Here is a 17,774-nt window from a genome sequence, read left to right on the forward strand (position 1 = left end):
AGTGCTGTGCTTGTGCAGCCCTGCCTTCCCAAGGCTTTATCAGGTCTGCAGGAGCTCCAGATATCTCTCAGGACCACCAAGCAAAAGTGCAGGAAGTGCCTCGGCCTGACCTTTATCCACAATCAGAAGATTCCTTGGCAGAGCTTGTTTTTGCAGCCTCCACCTCAGGAATGCTGTGGAGCACTGGCTCTCCCTGGGGTTTGGGGATAGGTGGGAAACAGGAGCAGGCTGGGCACACACTGACATTCCTGGGGGGCCCTGGGGCACCCCAAGAACCACCTCGACACTTCAGCTGCTGAGCTCTGGCTGCCCTCCTGCTTTCTTTGTCTCTCCATGGACAAAAGCCAGAGCCTGGGTTGTAATCCCTTCAACAACCAAATCCAGTCTAACTATCTCTGACAACAATTTTCTGGAATGAGTGGTCAATACTACAGGGATCAGGATGGGTTTCCACTACCGTGGAGCTGCTTTCTTTCCCTTTTTAGCTGAATTTAATTTCAAGTGCGTGCAAGTGTAAGAGGGGAGGGAGAGAGTGGGACAATTTGATGCCTTAGAGAAGAAAACCACCATTTATTTTGTCACTTTTTTTTTACATCATCTTCTTCATACAACTGTTTCATTGTAACATTAATACATATTTAAAAAAAAAAAAACAACCCACCAAGATAGCTTGCAAAATTATATATATTTTAATATCCAAAAAGTACATTGCATATATATAGTAGCAAAAGCCCCATTTCCATGGGTAGTTCCTTCATACTTAAATTTTGCGATTATGGCAGAACTGTTGCTTAAAAACACCCCGAAAGCACTAAGACCTAACTGTATTAGCTTGATCTTCTCTTCCCACTTTGTTAAATAATGGCATCAGTGCTTGTGTTTAACGTTCTGAGCAGACTCCAATGCTCTGGTTTCAGACTCCCCTCCTGCAATGGGATGCACATGGACCAAATCCCGCCCCCACAGAGTCCCAGGGGTTGGTCTAGACTAGATAGTTGTGATCCTGTTAATTGGCTGCCACTTAATACAAGTCAGCTAATGGGTTGTACATGGAAATTTCACCCCCCAGACATCTGTTCCAAACCCCAAACACTTGTGGTTTACCCTCTGTTTATGGCACCAAACCGCTGCTTGTGCAGCGTCACATTCACATCTGCAAAGCTGGGGATGGCTCAGAGTTCTGGAAGGGTCGCATTTCCACAGAACCCCCCAGCAGAAGCCATCAAAAAGAGGAGAATTGGGTCTTTTTATCTATGAAGTGGTTAGGATCTTCCCAAAGTTCAGGATTTGGGTGAAAAGCGATCACAGAATATTGCAATGGTTGCCTTGAGATGTTAGGCCTGTTTTCAATCAGCCTCAATGCAAACATGGGAGTAAGTGGAGTTAATTTGCAGACAGCTACAACAGACTAATACAGAAAATCCTCTCCTCTAGACAAACCCAGGGCAATCTGGAGGGTTTCTGGCCATTTTGGGGGTCAGTCATGGATCCAATTGCAGGACTAAGCCTATCTCCAACAGATACATTACTCATGTCTTATTTTTTATTTTTTTTTTTTAGCAAAAAGTACAAAGCTACAGCCCAAATGTACAGATTGAAAAGATGTACAAATTACATTAAAAAAATAAACAAAAAACAACCGAGCTGATAGTAAAAAACAAACCTGCATTTGTGACCGAGGTCAACTCGTTTTATTTACTCTTTCTTTTAAAACTGTGAGATATAGGGAAAAATAACTCTGCATAATTTATACAGTAATCTGCCTTCTGGTTTGTTGACCCTTGGTTTGACGGTCTGACAAACGCACAGCGTTCGCGAATCGGTGCTTCCAGAGCCCCGTGGCTCGGGCAGAGCCAGGGACCTGCTGTCGTTTATTCACTTCACTTCTGCTTCCCAGGAATGTCTGTGCTTGACTTTGCCTTACGCTTTGTTCTGGTTTCTGCTGCTTGCTGAGTTCACACACAGTCAAATGAAGTTGTACTCTAGAAAAGTTCCTTCAATGCCCTTTACTTCTTAAAATATACATGTACATATATATATATGAATATATATATATTTAATTTCCAGTTGGGTGAAAATCCTCCTCTGCCTTAGAGCTAAGATTCCAGTTGTGGTCCCCTGCAGCCCAACGTCCTCCACTGAATGGTCAAATGGCCAGTGAGAAAAACCCCATTGTGGTCATCTTTTCCTACGACCCACTGCTGGATCTATGCCTTGTCAAAAACCTTTGAATCCTTAAAAATTGTTCTAATCCAAAAGCTAATAATCATTCCAGGGAATAGTGAACCATCTTCATTGTCACTTCCCAGAGAGGACACAAGCCTTAAACCCCAAGGAAAATGCAGAGTACTGGCCCACAGGAGCTTCCATCTCTCAGTTCAAGACACAAGAGGCAAAGTTACAAAAGTAAAAGGTTTGGTCCAAGAATAACAAAAATCCAGTTTTAATTCTTCCCCAGAAAGGCCACAATTATCCATCAAGGGTCCCCCCAAAAACCATACAAATCCCAGGAGTAAAGAAAAAGTCCAAACAGACTGCTCAAGGCCACTGGCAGATCAAAGCATTTAGTAATAGCTGCCCAAGTGTGGTGTGACGTGGGCGTTGGGGTGGCGGGGCACGTTGGGGTTGGGGTAAATGCTTCCTGCGGGGGAGGTCCAATAGGGGGAGGCCGCTCCAAAGAAACTGGATGATGTGACAGGCATGGAGGAGGGGTGTGGGGGCACAAAGTTCACCTTCTGCTGGTGGGCATGGTAGGACGGCATGTAGGACAGATCCGACGGGTACTTGTACATGGAGGACTCGGTGGGGTGGGGCTGCAGGGCCTGGGCGATGCCGTGAAAGTCAAATTTGTAGGCATACCTCTTGCCGTGCACTTTGGTCATAATGTTCTTGTCGTAGTAGTATCGCAGCGCCCGGCTCAGCTTGTCGTAATTCATGTTGGGTTTGCTTTTCCTCTCACCCCAGCGCCGCGCCACCTCGTCGGGGTCCGTCATCTTGAACTCGCCGTTGGTGCCCTCCCAGGTGATGCAGCTGGCGTTGGAGCTGTCCGACAGCAGCTCCAGCAGGAACTGCCACAGCTGGATCTGCCCGCTCCCTGCAGACACAGCCAGGGGAAAGGAAATGACTCGGGCCTTCCTGCTCAGGCACACACAAAGGCAGGAAACAGAAGGGCTATCTCGATCTTGACTGGGAACTGCTCCTTCAGGCCTTGGAAAGGCAGCCCTAGGAGTGGATAAACTGTTCCCAGCAAACAAGTTACTCAGCCCTTTGTTCTGGGCCTGGGCCTGAGGTCATATTACATTTCATAATGGTTGCCTTTGGCCTTAAAATCCTCAGGCTGTTCATAAACAGGGCTTTCTATGAGGACAGTGCTCTGCAGAGTTTTCACTGACTGGTTAGCACAGTGTACTTCATCCCTCCACCGCTCTCTGTTTGCCATGGAGATTGTTTTGGATACCTCCAGCTCTCTTTCCAGTGGGTGATCTGAGTTACATGGGATGATTTGTTCCCCAGATGACTCCTGGTTTTACTCAGTGTAGTTGTACAAGTAGTTAAGTGTATGTTAAGAGACTTAGGAGGTTGTTTCCTTACAGGCATCCCACATGCACAAGTTTGGTTAGTTTGAGCAGGATTTGCTCCAGGCAAATTACTTACTCCCTAAAATCAGGGATTATTCACTGCAGATGATGTACTAGGGACAGTTACACTGTGACTTTCAGAGATGTTTTCTGCCTTTGTTCTTGTAACCCACAGTAGGCAGTGAAAAATTAATCTGTGCTGCAAATCTGAGAGACCAGCACTTAAGCCCCCTATAAAGCTCTTCTCAGGAATTGCGGGGTTTGGGTCAGAACATCCAGGATGGGGATTTTGTCCTGACAGAGATGCTGTTGCACCACTTTCCTCACTTTTCTGTAAGGATTTTGGCAAAAGCCCTTGTGAGGTCACAGCTTCCTAGTTCAGTGGCTCTCACAGGTCCCCCCAGGGGTGCAGGGACAGCAGCTGCTCCCCCTGTGTAGGCTGGAGTAGCAGCTCCAAAGGAAAATTCACCTCTTTGATAAGGGGGGTCTGAAACGTAAAACGAACTTACCTGGATTGGCAAGACGGCTGCTGGTAGGCCCCAGGATTTGGTAGGGATCTAAAAAATAAAGTAAAAAAGAAAAGTCATCCAACAAAATTTAAAGGATGTTTCATCAAAAAGAAACTCCAGGTCATTATGTTTGTCCTAGAGACCAAATTTTCATTTTCTTTCTTTACTCCTTCTATCCCTTCTCCCAGGACCTGGAAGTGCTCCATCTTTCTTTCTTAGCAAACAACCACCAGGCATTTCTGGAATCTGAAATGGCACAGCCACAGTTTCTGGCACTGCTCTCAGACCTGCCTGCTTTTGCAGTCTGGGATCTCCTTGGACATACTCTGCACTATGTGGCAACCAGAACACATCAAACGTGGAAAAAAACCTGTGGGATAGGAGAACAGCCGCAAAGCAGAAGCAAATGTATTTCTCCTAACAAAAAAGAGCTAAATAAAAAGGAGAGCAGATGAGATTTTCAGATTCACTTATTAGCAGCTGAGCTTGCTGCCCTGGGAGGGCAGGAAATAATCACCCAAATCTCTCTTTGTGGGGGAAACACAGCATTAGAGAGATGAGAGTAACAGCAGTTTGTCGCTGGCTCCACCAAGGCTGAGCGGTTCTTGCAAACCCCACAGAGCATTTATTAGGAATGAATTCCTTCCCTTTCTGTGGGGCCTCCTCAGCCCTAATCTCTACACTTCTGCTCTGCCTCTCTCTGGTTGTGGTGATTTGGATCTGCAGCGTTTGCTGGTGGATTGAACTGGTTCCAAGAGAGCCAAGCCCCGGAGCAGAGGAAGGGGATGGGAAGCAGCTGTGCCAGGCAGGGAAGGTGGGGAGGCAGCAGGGAACACCCCCTGCGCTGCCCAGAGGGGCTGCTTTCCTCCCCCACCCCGCTCTGGGCCAGGGAAACCCTGCTGGCATGGGACGAGCTGGGATGCTCCAAGGGGATCAGCCCACGGGGACACTGCAGATCCTGGCCCAGGGACAGAGCAGCCACAGAGCCCCTTGGGAAGAGTTGCTGTCCTGAGCCCTCCCCTGCCTGGCCCTGCCTGGGGCTGCTCCACACGTGAATTCCCCCAGGCAAGGGTCACAGACCCACCCTCACCTGGCTGGGGCCGCTGCTGTTCCGTTGTCTTATTCACATTTTGCGTCCCTGCGACAGGAGGGCCTGGAAAGAGAGAAGGGGTTTGAAGGGACAGAGAACAGGTACGAAGTACAAAACACATCCCACAGGAATCACAGCAACTGCAAGGGAAAGGTTTGCTCAGACTAAGAGCTGATAGTTTGGGGCTTGCACTATAAAATTAAGAGATGTCCCTAGAAATCTAAAATTTCAGTGTAAAATGAAAATACACCAGTAAGGAAAGCAATACATAGATATTTATAATTTGCCAAATAGTCAGTGAGACAAGGAAAATATTATGTAGATACTTCATTAATTTTCTGTCTTTTACTGTAACTGAACTTTGCATCCATGTTGTAAACAAAATTTGGATTATTAAATGTACAAATGCCAATCTCCTTCCACATTAGAGCTTTTCCCATGTGTTTTTCAAATGCAAATTATTTTTAAGGCAAAAAAAAAAAGAATTGGGGTTTATCAAACATTTAGTTGAAAATATCATGATGGTTTGTATAAATCTCTTCAACAGGAAGATCTGCTCCTCCTCTTTGTATCATTTCTCACGACAGAAAACTGACTCAAAGAATAATTCTCACATTTGGGGTGAGCACAGCTCAGGAAGCTGCAGAGCCAAGGGAGGGAACTCTGCCAGGTGCTGCCATGGGGATTTACAGCAGCAGTACCTTGCTGAAGGTCAGACGTGCCCACCCTGCCCAGGGAGAAGCCCCAGCAGTGGGACAGGGGACAGTGGCTCAGAGCCAGCAGGCTGGGCCAGCTGAAACACAGATTTTAGGGATGGAGAATTGGTCTGGGATGTCCAGAAATCAAAAATAAAAAAAAATCAAATCAAAACAAAACAAAACCATAACACCCCTACTGGGAATCCAAGGCACCCTAAACCCAGTAAGAACAAGAACTGGGAGTGAGCAGGGCTGGAGCAGAGGCGCCCCATCTGCCTGCTGGACTTTGCCTTTCTGGAAAGTTGGCAGAAACTCTCAGATTGTCCGGATCTGTCCCTAAAACCATCACAGCATGGGACAGGCCTGTGATTAACAGGGTGTCTGTGCAGATGATTTGCTCCTGGCCCCTTAACCAAACCCTACAAGTATTACTCTGTCCATAACATCATTCTACTTCTTATCTGTCCCCAGTTCTACCTCTTATCTGTTCCCAAATCTTCTGCCCCTCTGACACAGGCCAGCTGTGCCCAAGTCTCATTTTAATCTTCCATTGCACAGTTTGTGATTCCCATTGGGACAACTTACTTTTGGAGAGGCCAGAATTCCCATTAGTGCCCCATCCTGCTCTCCTGACTGCATCATAGGAGGGATCTAATGACAAAAAACAACAGGCACACAGGGGTTGAAAAGAACTTTTCCTAAAAAAAAAGCTTTGTAAGACTCTGGCTTTACTTTGTGGTCCCAGCTGGCTTGGCTTCTGTAGGGCTGTGTTTTTTTCCTCTCCCACATCTCCAGTGCTCCCCCAGCCTCTCACAGAAGTGTAAATACGGGTGTAAATGCAGCAATGGGGCTCTTTGGGCAATTCTCAAGCTTGACACGTTCTGACCACGAAGTGCTGTCCTTGCACCTAGTGGAATTCAGTGTGACCCATCCCAGCCAAAAGGAGACCCCTTTCTTTTATCCCAAGACCACAGGCAGAGGAGGAGGAGATGAACCCTGTCACTATTTCACAGAAATTAAATTTGGATTTTAAACCTGGGGAGGCTGAGGATTTGAGGTGACAATAAGGAGGCTGTTTCAAGGAGATTAAAAAGGGGGACAAGCATCCTCCAGGGATGTCCCAAGTGCCCCTCTGCCCAGCACCTCCTGCCTGTGAAGCTGTGCAGCTCCCTGAGGATCCATCCCAGGCACCGGCACATTCCTCCAGCGCTGGGAAAGCCGCTGAGGCTTTGAAATTACAGCCTTGCAGTTATTGGCATGGAAAGGAAAACACAGAGGGACTGGAGAGAGGAGGGTGGGGGAGCCAGAGGAGGAGGGAAGAGAGAGGAATGGGGGAAAACAGAGCTCGTGTAATCTGCCTGCTTTTATTTTTATTTTACTTGTTTGTTTTTCTCCCTTTTTGCAGAAACCACAAACCCCACTGCAAATAGATCAGACTGGAAAACAAACCACTGTGGTTTCAGCTGGGACAAAGAGTGGGATGGGACAGCTGGGGAAGAGAGAGGTGACAACTTCATCTACACTGTTCCAGCAGAGAGACCTGTCCCAAAACGGATCCCTGTCCCATTCAGGATCCCTGTTCCCATTAGGGATCCCTGTTCCCATTTGGGATCTCTGTACCCATTAGGAATTCCTGCCTCTATTAGGGATCCCTGTTCCCATTAGGGATTCCTGTTCCCATTAGGGATTCCTGTTCCCATCAGGAATTCCTGCCCCATTAGGGATCCCAATTCCCATTAGGGATTCCTGCCCCATTAGGAATTCCTGCCCCATTAAGGATCCTTGTTCCCATTAGGGATCCCTGTTCCCATTAGGGATCCTGTTCCCATGAGGAATTCCTGCCCCATTAGGAATTCCTGCCCCCATCAGGAATTCCTGCCCCCATTAGGGATCCCTGTTCCCATTAGGGATCCTGTTCCCATGAGGAATTCCTGCCCCATTAGGAATTCCTGCCCCCATCAGGAATTCCTGCCCCCATTAGGGATCCCTGTTCCCATTAGGGATCCTGTTCCCATTAGGGATCCCTGTTCCCATCAGGGATCCTGTTCCCATTAGGGATACCGTTCCCATCAGGGATTCTGTTCCCATTAGGGATCCCTGTTCCCATTAGGGATTCCTGTTCCCATCAGAGATCCTGCCCCCATCAGGAATTCCTGCCCCCATTAGGGATCCCTGTTCCCATTAGGGATCCTGTTCCCATCAGGGATCCCTGTTCCCATTAGGGATACCGTTCCCATCAGGGATCCTGTTCCCATTAGGGAATCCTGTTCCCATTAGGGAATCCTGTTCCCATTGGGGATCCTGTTCCTATCAAGGATCCTGTTCCCATCAGAGATCCTGTTCCCATCAGGGATCCCTGTTCCCATTAGGGATCCTGTTCCCATCACGAATTCCTGCCCCCATTAGGGATCCCTGTTCCCATTAGGGATCCTCTTCCCATTAGGGATCCTGTTCCCATCAGGGATCCCTGTTCCCATTAGGGATTCCTGTTCCCATCAGGGATCCTGTTCCTATCAGGGATCCTGTTCCCATCAGAGATCCTGTTCCCATTAGGGATCCCTGTTCCCATCAGGGATCCTGTTCCCATTAGGGATCCTGTTCCCATCAGGGATCCCTGTTCCCATTAGGGATCCTGTTCCCATCAGGGATCCCTGTTCCCATTAGGGATCCTGTTCCCATTAGGGATCCTGTTCCCATCAGGGATCCCTGTTCCCATTAGGGATCCTGTTCCCATCAGGGATCCCTGTTCCCATTAGGGATCCTGTTCCCATCAGGGATCCTGTTCCCATCAGGGATCCTGTTCCCATTAGGGATTCCTGCCCCATTAAGGATCCCTGCCCCCATCAGGAATTCCTGTTCCCATTAGGGATCCCTGTTCCCATTAGGGATCCTGTTCCCATAAGGGATCCCTGTTCCCATCAGGGATCCCTGTTCCCATTAGGGATCCTGTTCCCATCAGGGATCCTGTTCCCATTAGGGATTCCTGCCCCATTAAGGATCCCTGTCCCCATCAGGAATCCCTGTCCCATTCAGGATCGCTGTCCCCACTCCCGTGGCCACAGCATCAGCAGCAGCAGGAGTGTCCCATGCTTTGGTGCTGTAGGGACCTTTCCCCAGCACCAGTGTCCAGCAGCTGTCCCTGCTCTAACCTGGGGCTGTTTGCAGGGGGGCATTTTCCTGGCTGAAACCCCGATGGATCCCAGTGAGATGGAGCTCTCCCAGTGGAGCAGGGATAGGGTCTGAGGCAGGCCCTGCCTTTTCCCATGTCCTCCCTGCAGCCAGGCTCTGACTTCCACTGCTCCCCTGGGATATCCCTGAGTTATTACAACCACAGCTATCAGAGCCATGTTTGGGGAAACGCTTTGAAAAACCCAAGTTCTGCACTGAGAAAAGCAAAACCTTCAGCAATGTCCACCAACTGAGATGTTAATGTACATTTTGGGTTGTTCAATCCATAAACAGCTCTGTATGTAACATTAATGGAAACGCCATATGATGATTCTGTTAAAGGAAGGCAACAATTCTTTTTCCAACAGAAAAATCCTTTTCAAAGTAGGGAAAAAATTCCTTCCCAAAAAGTAGTGGAACTCACTGAAAATTTTCAGCTTTCTCTGATTTTTTTGGGGGTCAGATCATTGACTCAAGGGAATCAACTGCTACAAAGGGGTTGCTTGATCCAGAGTCATCAGCATATTTTGGGTAAATAAATAGGCCATGATTTGGAGAGATGATCTTCCTCCTCCTCTTCCTCCTCCTTCTCCTCTTCCTCCTCCTAAGGTTTAATCCAGGCTGACCAAGTCCCTCTGCCTCAGTTTTTCCTCTATAAATATGGATTATGGAGCAAAGTGTGGGAATATATAGGAGCAGCCTTGTGCTGTAGGATGAAATTCAGCCCTGAGTGTGACTTGGCCATAATAAGAAGGGTTAAATATGATAATCAGTCCTGCTCTTGAAACACCATGTGCACCCAGCTACTGCAAGTTTCCAACTCTTTCTCTCCTTCTCAAAAAAAAAAAAAAAAATCCAAATGCAGGAAGCTATTTTTATTTCACAAAAATCTCTGCAACGTGAAAGAACCACACCAGCCCTCCTGGCTTCCAGGCCCAGGCTTGAAAGCTGAATGTGTTTAAAGCAAAATGGAGAAGGCAGAGCCAGGGAACCCCTCCAGACTTTTGCAGGTTCCTGCAAAAACAGGATCATTCCCAGGACCTGACGCCCAGTGGCTCGAAGAGATCCTACAGAACTGCAGCGAGATGGTGACAGGAATAGTCTTATCTGTCATTTAAACCATATGGATTTTACACCAAAACTTGCCATAGGATGGAAATTCAATTAAAAGACTTGGACTGCTCTTCTCTCCTGGTGTAAATCAGCAAATGGCTACAGTGAAGTGGGGCAAATTTATCCCAGAAAGGATCAGGTCCCCGTGTCTGGTTTAGACTTAAAAGCCCCCGTGGAACAAGAGCCCTATGACAAATGTGTGTTCAATACAAAATGGAATTAAAGAGCAGAAAATAAATCATAGATGCTTTCAAGAACTGTCATTCTGCAGCTGTCTGGTTTATGTCCAGAAATTCCCCAGCATGAATGCTCAGTCTATTAGGAGGAAGGTAAAGGATATTAATAATGCTTTGCACTTTCACAACACCTTTCAAGCGAGGATCTCACAGCTTTGCAAACATTCGCACTCACAGCGCGCCTGGGAAGAAGGTTAAATATCATTTTATTTATTCGCAGGCATAAATGCACTTTCTGCAGGCCTTAGCTGCCTTTTCCAGATGCACTGCCTTCCCCAGGAACCAGCCTGTGGGGGCAGGCTGCAGCGTTGCTCTCTGTGCCCTTTTAGCCCTGGTCTCCACTCTCTCACCCCAAATCTGCCTCGGCTTCTCCCTTGCCACTCTGTGTTCAGCTCTCCAGACAGCCCCTGTCTCCCCTGGAGCTGTGTCCCCTCCCAGCCCCTCTGGGGCATATTTAGTCTGAACAGACTGATAGATATAGCTGGGGGCAGATGGACAGACACACAGACTCCCTTCCCAGGAAACCAGCCTGAAAATCCCCAGGTGGATTCCCACACCACCATCCCAAATCCTTGTCGGTCCTGTCAGCCTGAGTGCAGCCCAGTGAGCAAGGCTTTAGGGAGTCTGTGTTTGAGATATGATGTATTAGGGAGCAAACCCTCTCTGATAAACTTCAAAAAAAATCCCCAAAAAACCAACCCTGGTGTTTTATAAATCTGAGAGTTTGGGACAGAGGGGAGGCGAGGGGGGGTTTCACTGAACAATGGGCTCACAGTGCCTGTGCTTCCTGAGCTGCTGGGAAGTGCTGACAGCCCCTTCATCCTGCCCCTCTGAGGAGCTTTCTCACTCAGGCCTGAGTCAGGCACCACTTTGTGCGACCAGCCCGATGAGGCTTTCCAGGAGAACAGCGAGCTTGGGGCCTGGAATATCCACATTTTTTAGGCCTTTATTCTTCTAGGATGGATACAGTGGGGCTGGGTCATTTATGGACTAAATGCTTTATGGGCACTATAGGGGAATCTTATTTGGAACGCCACCCATGCTGGCACTACAGGCAAGGCTGGGAAGGAATGGAGAGCCCAGGAATCTCTGGAGCTGGCACCTCCAAGGAAATTCAGCAGCTGGAGGGTGGGAAGGGGCTTGTCCTAAGCCATAGAGACACAGCCAGGAAGGGAGACAGGGGGAAGGCAGAACCAGGTGTCCTGGGGGATCCAGACTTGTGATGTGGCCAAGTGGTCACTTGGGGTCTATTTTGTGGCAACCACTTTATAGGGAGAGAGGGAAAGGAGGGTCAGGTACCTGGAGAATCTTGTGGAACTCATGGCCCACTTCAGATTTGCAGCCTTCTCCTTCCCCTTCTCCTGATCTACTTCACTGAAATCTCTAAGGCCAAGTCCTGCCTGGAAATACCTGTGCTGCCAATCTAGGTGAGGCAGGTCATCCCAGAACAGTTCCTCCTGCATGCCAGCTTTGGGCCATGGATTCTCCATGAAAAACAGACATGTTTTCATGCTGTTGCAAAACAGACTAGGTTTTGCAAGTAGTCCTCCTGCTTCAGGAGGAAGAAAGGTCCCTGGCCTGGTGGCTGGAATTTAAATTAGCTTCCCTAAATGGGGAAAGCAGACCCATGTGTCCTGGGGGTGCAGACCTGTCATTAATCCAAGTGGTCCCTGGGGTCCATTTTGTGGCAGCCACTTTATGGGGAGAGAGGGAGAGGAGGGCACAGAGCCCCAGGGCCTCTCCTGCCCAGGTGAGGCTGTGAGTGGTGGCACCTGCCCGGTGCCTTGGAAAGGTCCCAGCATGGGAACAAACCCAGACCCCTCCTCTGCCAGCCCAGCCCCTCAGCCAGGCCTGCCCAGGTGTGCGTGCCCAGCCCTCATGCTGCCCCTTCCCCTCCTGGGGATCCCAGCGAGGAGCTGGGCTGGGGCTCACAGCCAGCTGGAGAGCAGAAACCCAGGCTGCAGGTTTCGGCAGGGACCAGGGGGCCAAAACCACCCCCAGCTGCTCCCAGAAACATCCAAGGCACTGGATTACACGGTGGCAGAAACATTGAAGCTGTGGAGCCCACAAGGTCCCTCCCTGGCTCCAGGGACACATTCTGAGTGCCCCCATCACACCCAGGACATTTCTGAGTGCCCCCATCACACCCAGGACATTTCTGGGTGCCCCTCACACACCCAGGACATTTCTGGGTGCCCCTCACACACCCACAGGACATTTCTGAGTGCCCCATCACACACCCAGGACATTTCTGGGTGCCCCTCACACCCAGGACATTTCTGAGTGCCCCTCACACCCACAGGACATTTCTGGGTGCCCCTCACACCCAGGACATTTCTGGGTGCCACTCACACACCCAGGACATTTCTGGGTGCCCCTCACACACCCACAGGACATTTCTGGGTGCCCCTCACACACCCAGGACATTTCTGAGTGCCCCATCACACACCCAGGACATTTCTGGGTGCCCCTCACACCCAGGACATTTCTGGGTGCCACTCACACACCCAGGACATTTCTGGGTGCCACTCACACACCCAGGACATTTCTGGGTGCCCCTCACACACCCAGGACATTTCTGGGTGCCCCTCACACACCCAGGACATTTCTGAGTGCCCCATCACACACCCAGGACATTTCTGGGTGCCCCTCGCACCCACAGGACATTTCTGGGTGCCCCTCACACACCCACAGGACATTTCTGAGTGCCCCTCACACCCAGGATATTCCTGAGTGCCCCACACACACCCAGGACATTCCTGAGTGCCCCTCACACACCCAGGACATTTCTGAGTGCCCCACACACACTCAGGACATTTCTGAGTGCCCCTCACACCCAGGACATTTCTGAGTGCCCCCCACACACCCACAGGACATTTCTGGGTGCCCCTAACACACTCAGGACATTTCTGAGTGCCCCCCACACACCCAGGACATTTCTGAGTGCCCCTAACACACTCAGGACATTTCTGAGTGCCCCCCACACACCCACAGGACATTTCTGAGTGCCCCACACACCCACAGGACATTTCTGGGTGCCCCTCACACACCCACAGGACATTTCTGGGTGCCCCTAACACACTCAGGACATTTCTGGGTGCCCCTCACACACCCACAGGACATTTCTGAGCGCCCCCATCACATCCAGGACATTTCTGAGTGCCCCTCACAACATTTCTGGTGCCCCTCACACCCACAGGACATTTCTGGGTGCCCCTCACACCCACAGGACATTTCTGAGTGCCCCACACACCCACAGGACATTTCTGGGTGCCCCTCACACATCCACAGGACATTTCTGGGTGCCCCTCACAGAGTCCAAATGCCCCAGGGTCAGCAGAGGAGCTCCAGCTCCCCTCAGCACAAAGCTCTGAAGGCTCTGGGCTCTCACCTCTCCGTGGGTGTGGGCAGGGATGGTGGGACCAGGACTGGAGCAGGACAGGGTCTGAGGACTCCTGTGGCCTTTTCCAATGGCTCTGCCAACTTCCATCACATTTACCCAGGTGCAAGGACACGCGTGTCACACTGAGGCCTCAAACCCTCACAGCATCGCTTGTCCTGCAAGGAACTGCTTTTCAACTTTCTATCTCTGCTAATTAAAACAATTAATTAACACATGTGCCGCATGTCTTTGTCATTCCTGGGCAGTGTTACTGTGACTGTTCCCATGCTTACATGACACTTCCCAGCCCTTCAGCACCAAACTCTTTCTTTGCCCCTTCAAGATACAATGTGCTGTTCCTTGAGCTGAGTAACCACCACTCCCAGGGTCAGAGGTGCAAATCAGAAATTCTAAGTCTCTTCACTAAGAGGAGGCAACTCACTGAGTGCAGAATTATTTCAAAATTACTAGTATTTTACGTTATCAGGCAATTTGATTATTTCACAATTGAAAAATATTATCAAGCCATCTTTTGCATCCTTCTGGGTGCACTGTTGGACTCGATGATCTCAGAGGCCTTTCCAGCCTGAATGATTATGTGATTCTCTGATATCTACATTGCTGTTAACCTGTTTCACAGATCCCAAATCCAGGAACAACACTGGGTTTTGACCTGAAGTCAACTCAAACCAAGTGAGAATGGACTGATTGCTGGATTTAGGTGAGAAATCTGCTGCAGAGATGGATGTGAAGGACAGATTTAGCTTGGGGAGTGTCTGAAAGTAGCTGAGAGCCTGGTTATGAATTGCTGCCTTTATAGAAATACAGATCAGAGGGATCAAACCTTTCTGATTGAACTGTTCTAAAACAGTGATGCATTAAAGCCCTGTGGCTGAAGTCCACTTATTTCCAGAGTCAGGCAGGATCTGGATGGTGTAGGAATAGGACTGGGATTCAGTGCTGATGTCCCTGGCAGTGTCCAAGGCCAGGCTGGACAGGGCTTGGGGCAATCTGGGGCAGTGGAAGGTGTGGGACAGTGGAAGGGGTGGCACTGGATGAGCTTTAAGGTCCTTCCAAGCCAACCCATCCTGGGACTGTGATTTCCAGAGGGGATTTCCTGAGGCAGGGCATGCTCAGGACGGGTGGCTCTGTTTGAGCCCTGTGCCCTGTCCCTGAGCAGGGGAGCAGGGAAGGAGCTCCCACAGGGCAGAGAGCCCAGCCCTGCTCCCCACTCAGCCCTGGAGTCACTCCCTGCTGCCCCAGCCAGAGGCGACAGCCCCCAGTGGTGCCTGTGGCTGGAAAACATCCCCGAGCCAGCAGCGCTGGCACTTCCTGAGCCACGTCTGCCTCAGCCCAGCTAGCCTCACAAAGACACATTATGAAGAAAAGAAGGAAGTAATGAGAAGATTTTTTTTCCTTGTTGTTGCTTTTTTTAATATCAGCAGCAGAATTCCCAATGCACAGTGCACAGAGGCTGAAGAATGTGTCCTGAGAACCCTTCCCAGAGCCAGCCTGGAAAAGCAGATGCTCTCCAGCCAGCAGAGATGTTCCTGAGCCACGCAGGGCTGCAGGCACAGCCAAGGCACAGCTGCACATCTTCTGCACACCTACAGAACCAACCAAACACACCCAGGAGCAGGCAGGAATGTGCCCACAGCAATGTGTGGATGTTACCCCCAGCGCAGGGTGTAAAACCAAACCATTGACAGGCTGGAGGTTGCTCTTGTTGAAAAACACACAAATGCAGAAGTAAAAAAACCCCAAACCTCATATCCACGGAGAAAAAGGCCACACACTCATGAGAGAAAAGGGAAGACACACATGCACAGCCATGGCAGTTTTACAGCTTTTAAGTCATCATCAGGAAACAAATTAACTCTTGTTTTAGGAAACAGCCCGAGCACTTCCAAGGCTTTGGGAGGGAGAGCCTGGCACCCCAGCAAACGTGTGACACCCCCCCCCCCCAGCACAAAAACACTCCTTGCACTGCACTCCAGGCAAAATAATAATGGCTCTTTTGCTGGGGGAAAGGAAGGATAATGGTTACTTAGAAAGTGCTCCAGACAAGCTGTCAGGTTGAATTCAGAGAACTGGAGTCTACTCTGGGACAGCGCTGGCTCGGGGTGATCCCTTGTGAGTTGGGTTTCCTGCCTGCTACAGCTTAAAGACAACGATTCTTTGTTTCCAGTTTTTCTGGTGAAAAAACACACGCCTGCCTCCGAAGAGGGTCAGGGAGAAAGCAGACAAAACACTAACTCTGGAATTTCAAAGGAAAACAATTAAAAAAAAAAAGAAAGTATAAAAAGCAAAATCCAAGTGCGCTGGCTACTGTCTCCCCTGAACTCATAAATCCCTGCTTGGCCACACAGCCAAAATGAAAGGAGACCTAAAAAAGCCTCCCCTTTTTCTGCTGCCGAGCTAAAAATGGGATATTTCATCACCAGGCGCACAGATATCATAGAGAAATGTTTTAGCAAGTACAGACAATTAGGAGAGCACAAAGCTGCAGCTGCTTTTCCTTTGCCACAACTGAAGCGGGGAGTTTAAAACCTTTGCTGGGAAAAGGGGCTGCACTGACACACTTAGAGGAGAGTTTATTGAACGTGGTCAATATTTTTCACTACAGCCTTTTAGATCTGAAAAATGACCTTTTCGGGAGAAGGGCTTTATGCAGGAATTTGAGAGGTTTTCCTGTGGGAACTGTGCTTATGCAACCTCGTTCCCTGTGGTCTCTGCCCCTCTTTCCCCAGTCCCCCAAAATCCAAACCTGTTACCCCAAATTGTCATTCAATTTGACAAGTGGGAAAGAAGAGTTTTGAGGAGTTCCTACTGGTTTAAAGGGAACAGAGGTTGCAGCCCTAATGGTGAGAAAAGCAGATGCACAGACTCATATTTTGTGAGGTACCAGGGAATTGGAGTGAGAGAGATTTTAACTGATGCTCCAACACCAGGAAACTCTTTCTTAGGGCTTCACAATGGACATTGGTACAAAGCCCCAGGAAATCACACTGGATTTTGGAGTTCACTGATTTATCTTCTTAAATTTGCCAACAGCCCCACCAAATGCACAAACACACACCTTGTACCCAAACATCCTCACTGTTCACACAACGACTTCTATAACATGAACATAAATATGGGACAGCCACAGAATAAACCCTTAAAATGCCCCCCTCCATCCCTGTTCATGCATTCACATAGAGATTTCTTCCCTCTTTGAAAGGTACCACATCCCTTTTTCCTGTGCTCTGCTTGAGTTTTGGTTGGATTTCTGAGACTTTGGGCTGGTTTGTCACCATTGTCAGCCAAATCTGAAAGGCTCAAGAAAGATCAAATCCCTCTCTGCAACTCCCTGCCAGGAGCCAGGTGGGGGCTGGAATTTCTCCCAGGAACAACTACAGGACAAGAGGAAACGTGCCCAGGCTGTGCCAGGGGAGGCTCAGGCTGGAATTTCCTCATGGAAAGAGTTGTTAAACACTGGAAGGGGCTGCCCAGGGAGGTTTGGAGTCCCCATCCCTGGAGGTGTCCAAGGAACACCTGAAGGTGGAACTCAGTGCTCTGGGCTGGGTGACAAGGTGGGGATGGGGCACAGGTTGGACTTGATGGTCTGGGAGGGCTTTTCCAATTTAAATTATTCTGGGATTCTGGGATTCTGTTACCTTGGGCTGAGCCCAGCGTGTGCAGACAACAGACCTGTGTGAATGCAGCTTTTGAACCAAGATCCTGAATGACCTGGAGACAAACAGCCCCAGGAACCCCTCTGGTTAATTGTCACCTGTGATGCTGAGCCTCTCCTCACACCCTCTGCCACCTCCCTGCACAAACACCACTTCCCTGGGATCAGCACGTGTTGGAGCTGGGGCTGCTCAGCCTGGAGAAGAGGAGACTCAGAGGTGACCTTATCACTCCCTACAACTCCTGAAAGGTGGCTGTGGCCAGGTGGGGTTGGTCTCTTTCTCCAGGCAGCACTGTCAGAACCAGAGGACACAGCCTTGAGCTG

General features: G+C 49.4%; 1 protein-coding gene across 2 annotated transcripts in view; it reads right to left on the reverse strand.

Annotated features, from left to right (window-relative positions):
- Window positions 1-666: 666 nt before the first annotated feature.
- Window positions 667-17,774, reverse strand: part of FLI1 (Fli-1 proto-oncogene, ETS transcription factor) — a 91,704-nt gene continuing 74,596 nt past the window's right edge. For both annotated transcript variants that reach the window (XM_068172252.1, XM_068172253.1), the window contains 3 exons: window positions 5,178-5,240; window positions 4,088-4,135; window positions 667-3,094 (listed from right to left, as the gene is read on the reverse strand). In XM_068172252.1, coding sequence (XP_068028353.1) covers window positions 2,565-3,094; window positions 4,088-4,135; window positions 5,178-5,240 — 641 coding nt within the window. In that variant the 3' untranslated portion in view covers window positions 667-2,564. The remainder of the gene's footprint in view (window positions 3,095-4,087; window positions 4,136-5,177; window positions 5,241-17,774) is intronic.

Source organism: Anomalospiza imberbis, chromosome 24 (genome assembly GCF_031753505.1).
Source record: "Anomalospiza imberbis isolate Cuckoo-Finch-1a 21T00152 chromosome 24, ASM3175350v1, whole genome shotgun sequence".
NCBI classification, from domain to species: Eukaryota; Metazoa; Chordata; class Aves; order Passeriformes; family Viduidae; genus Anomalospiza; species Anomalospiza imberbis.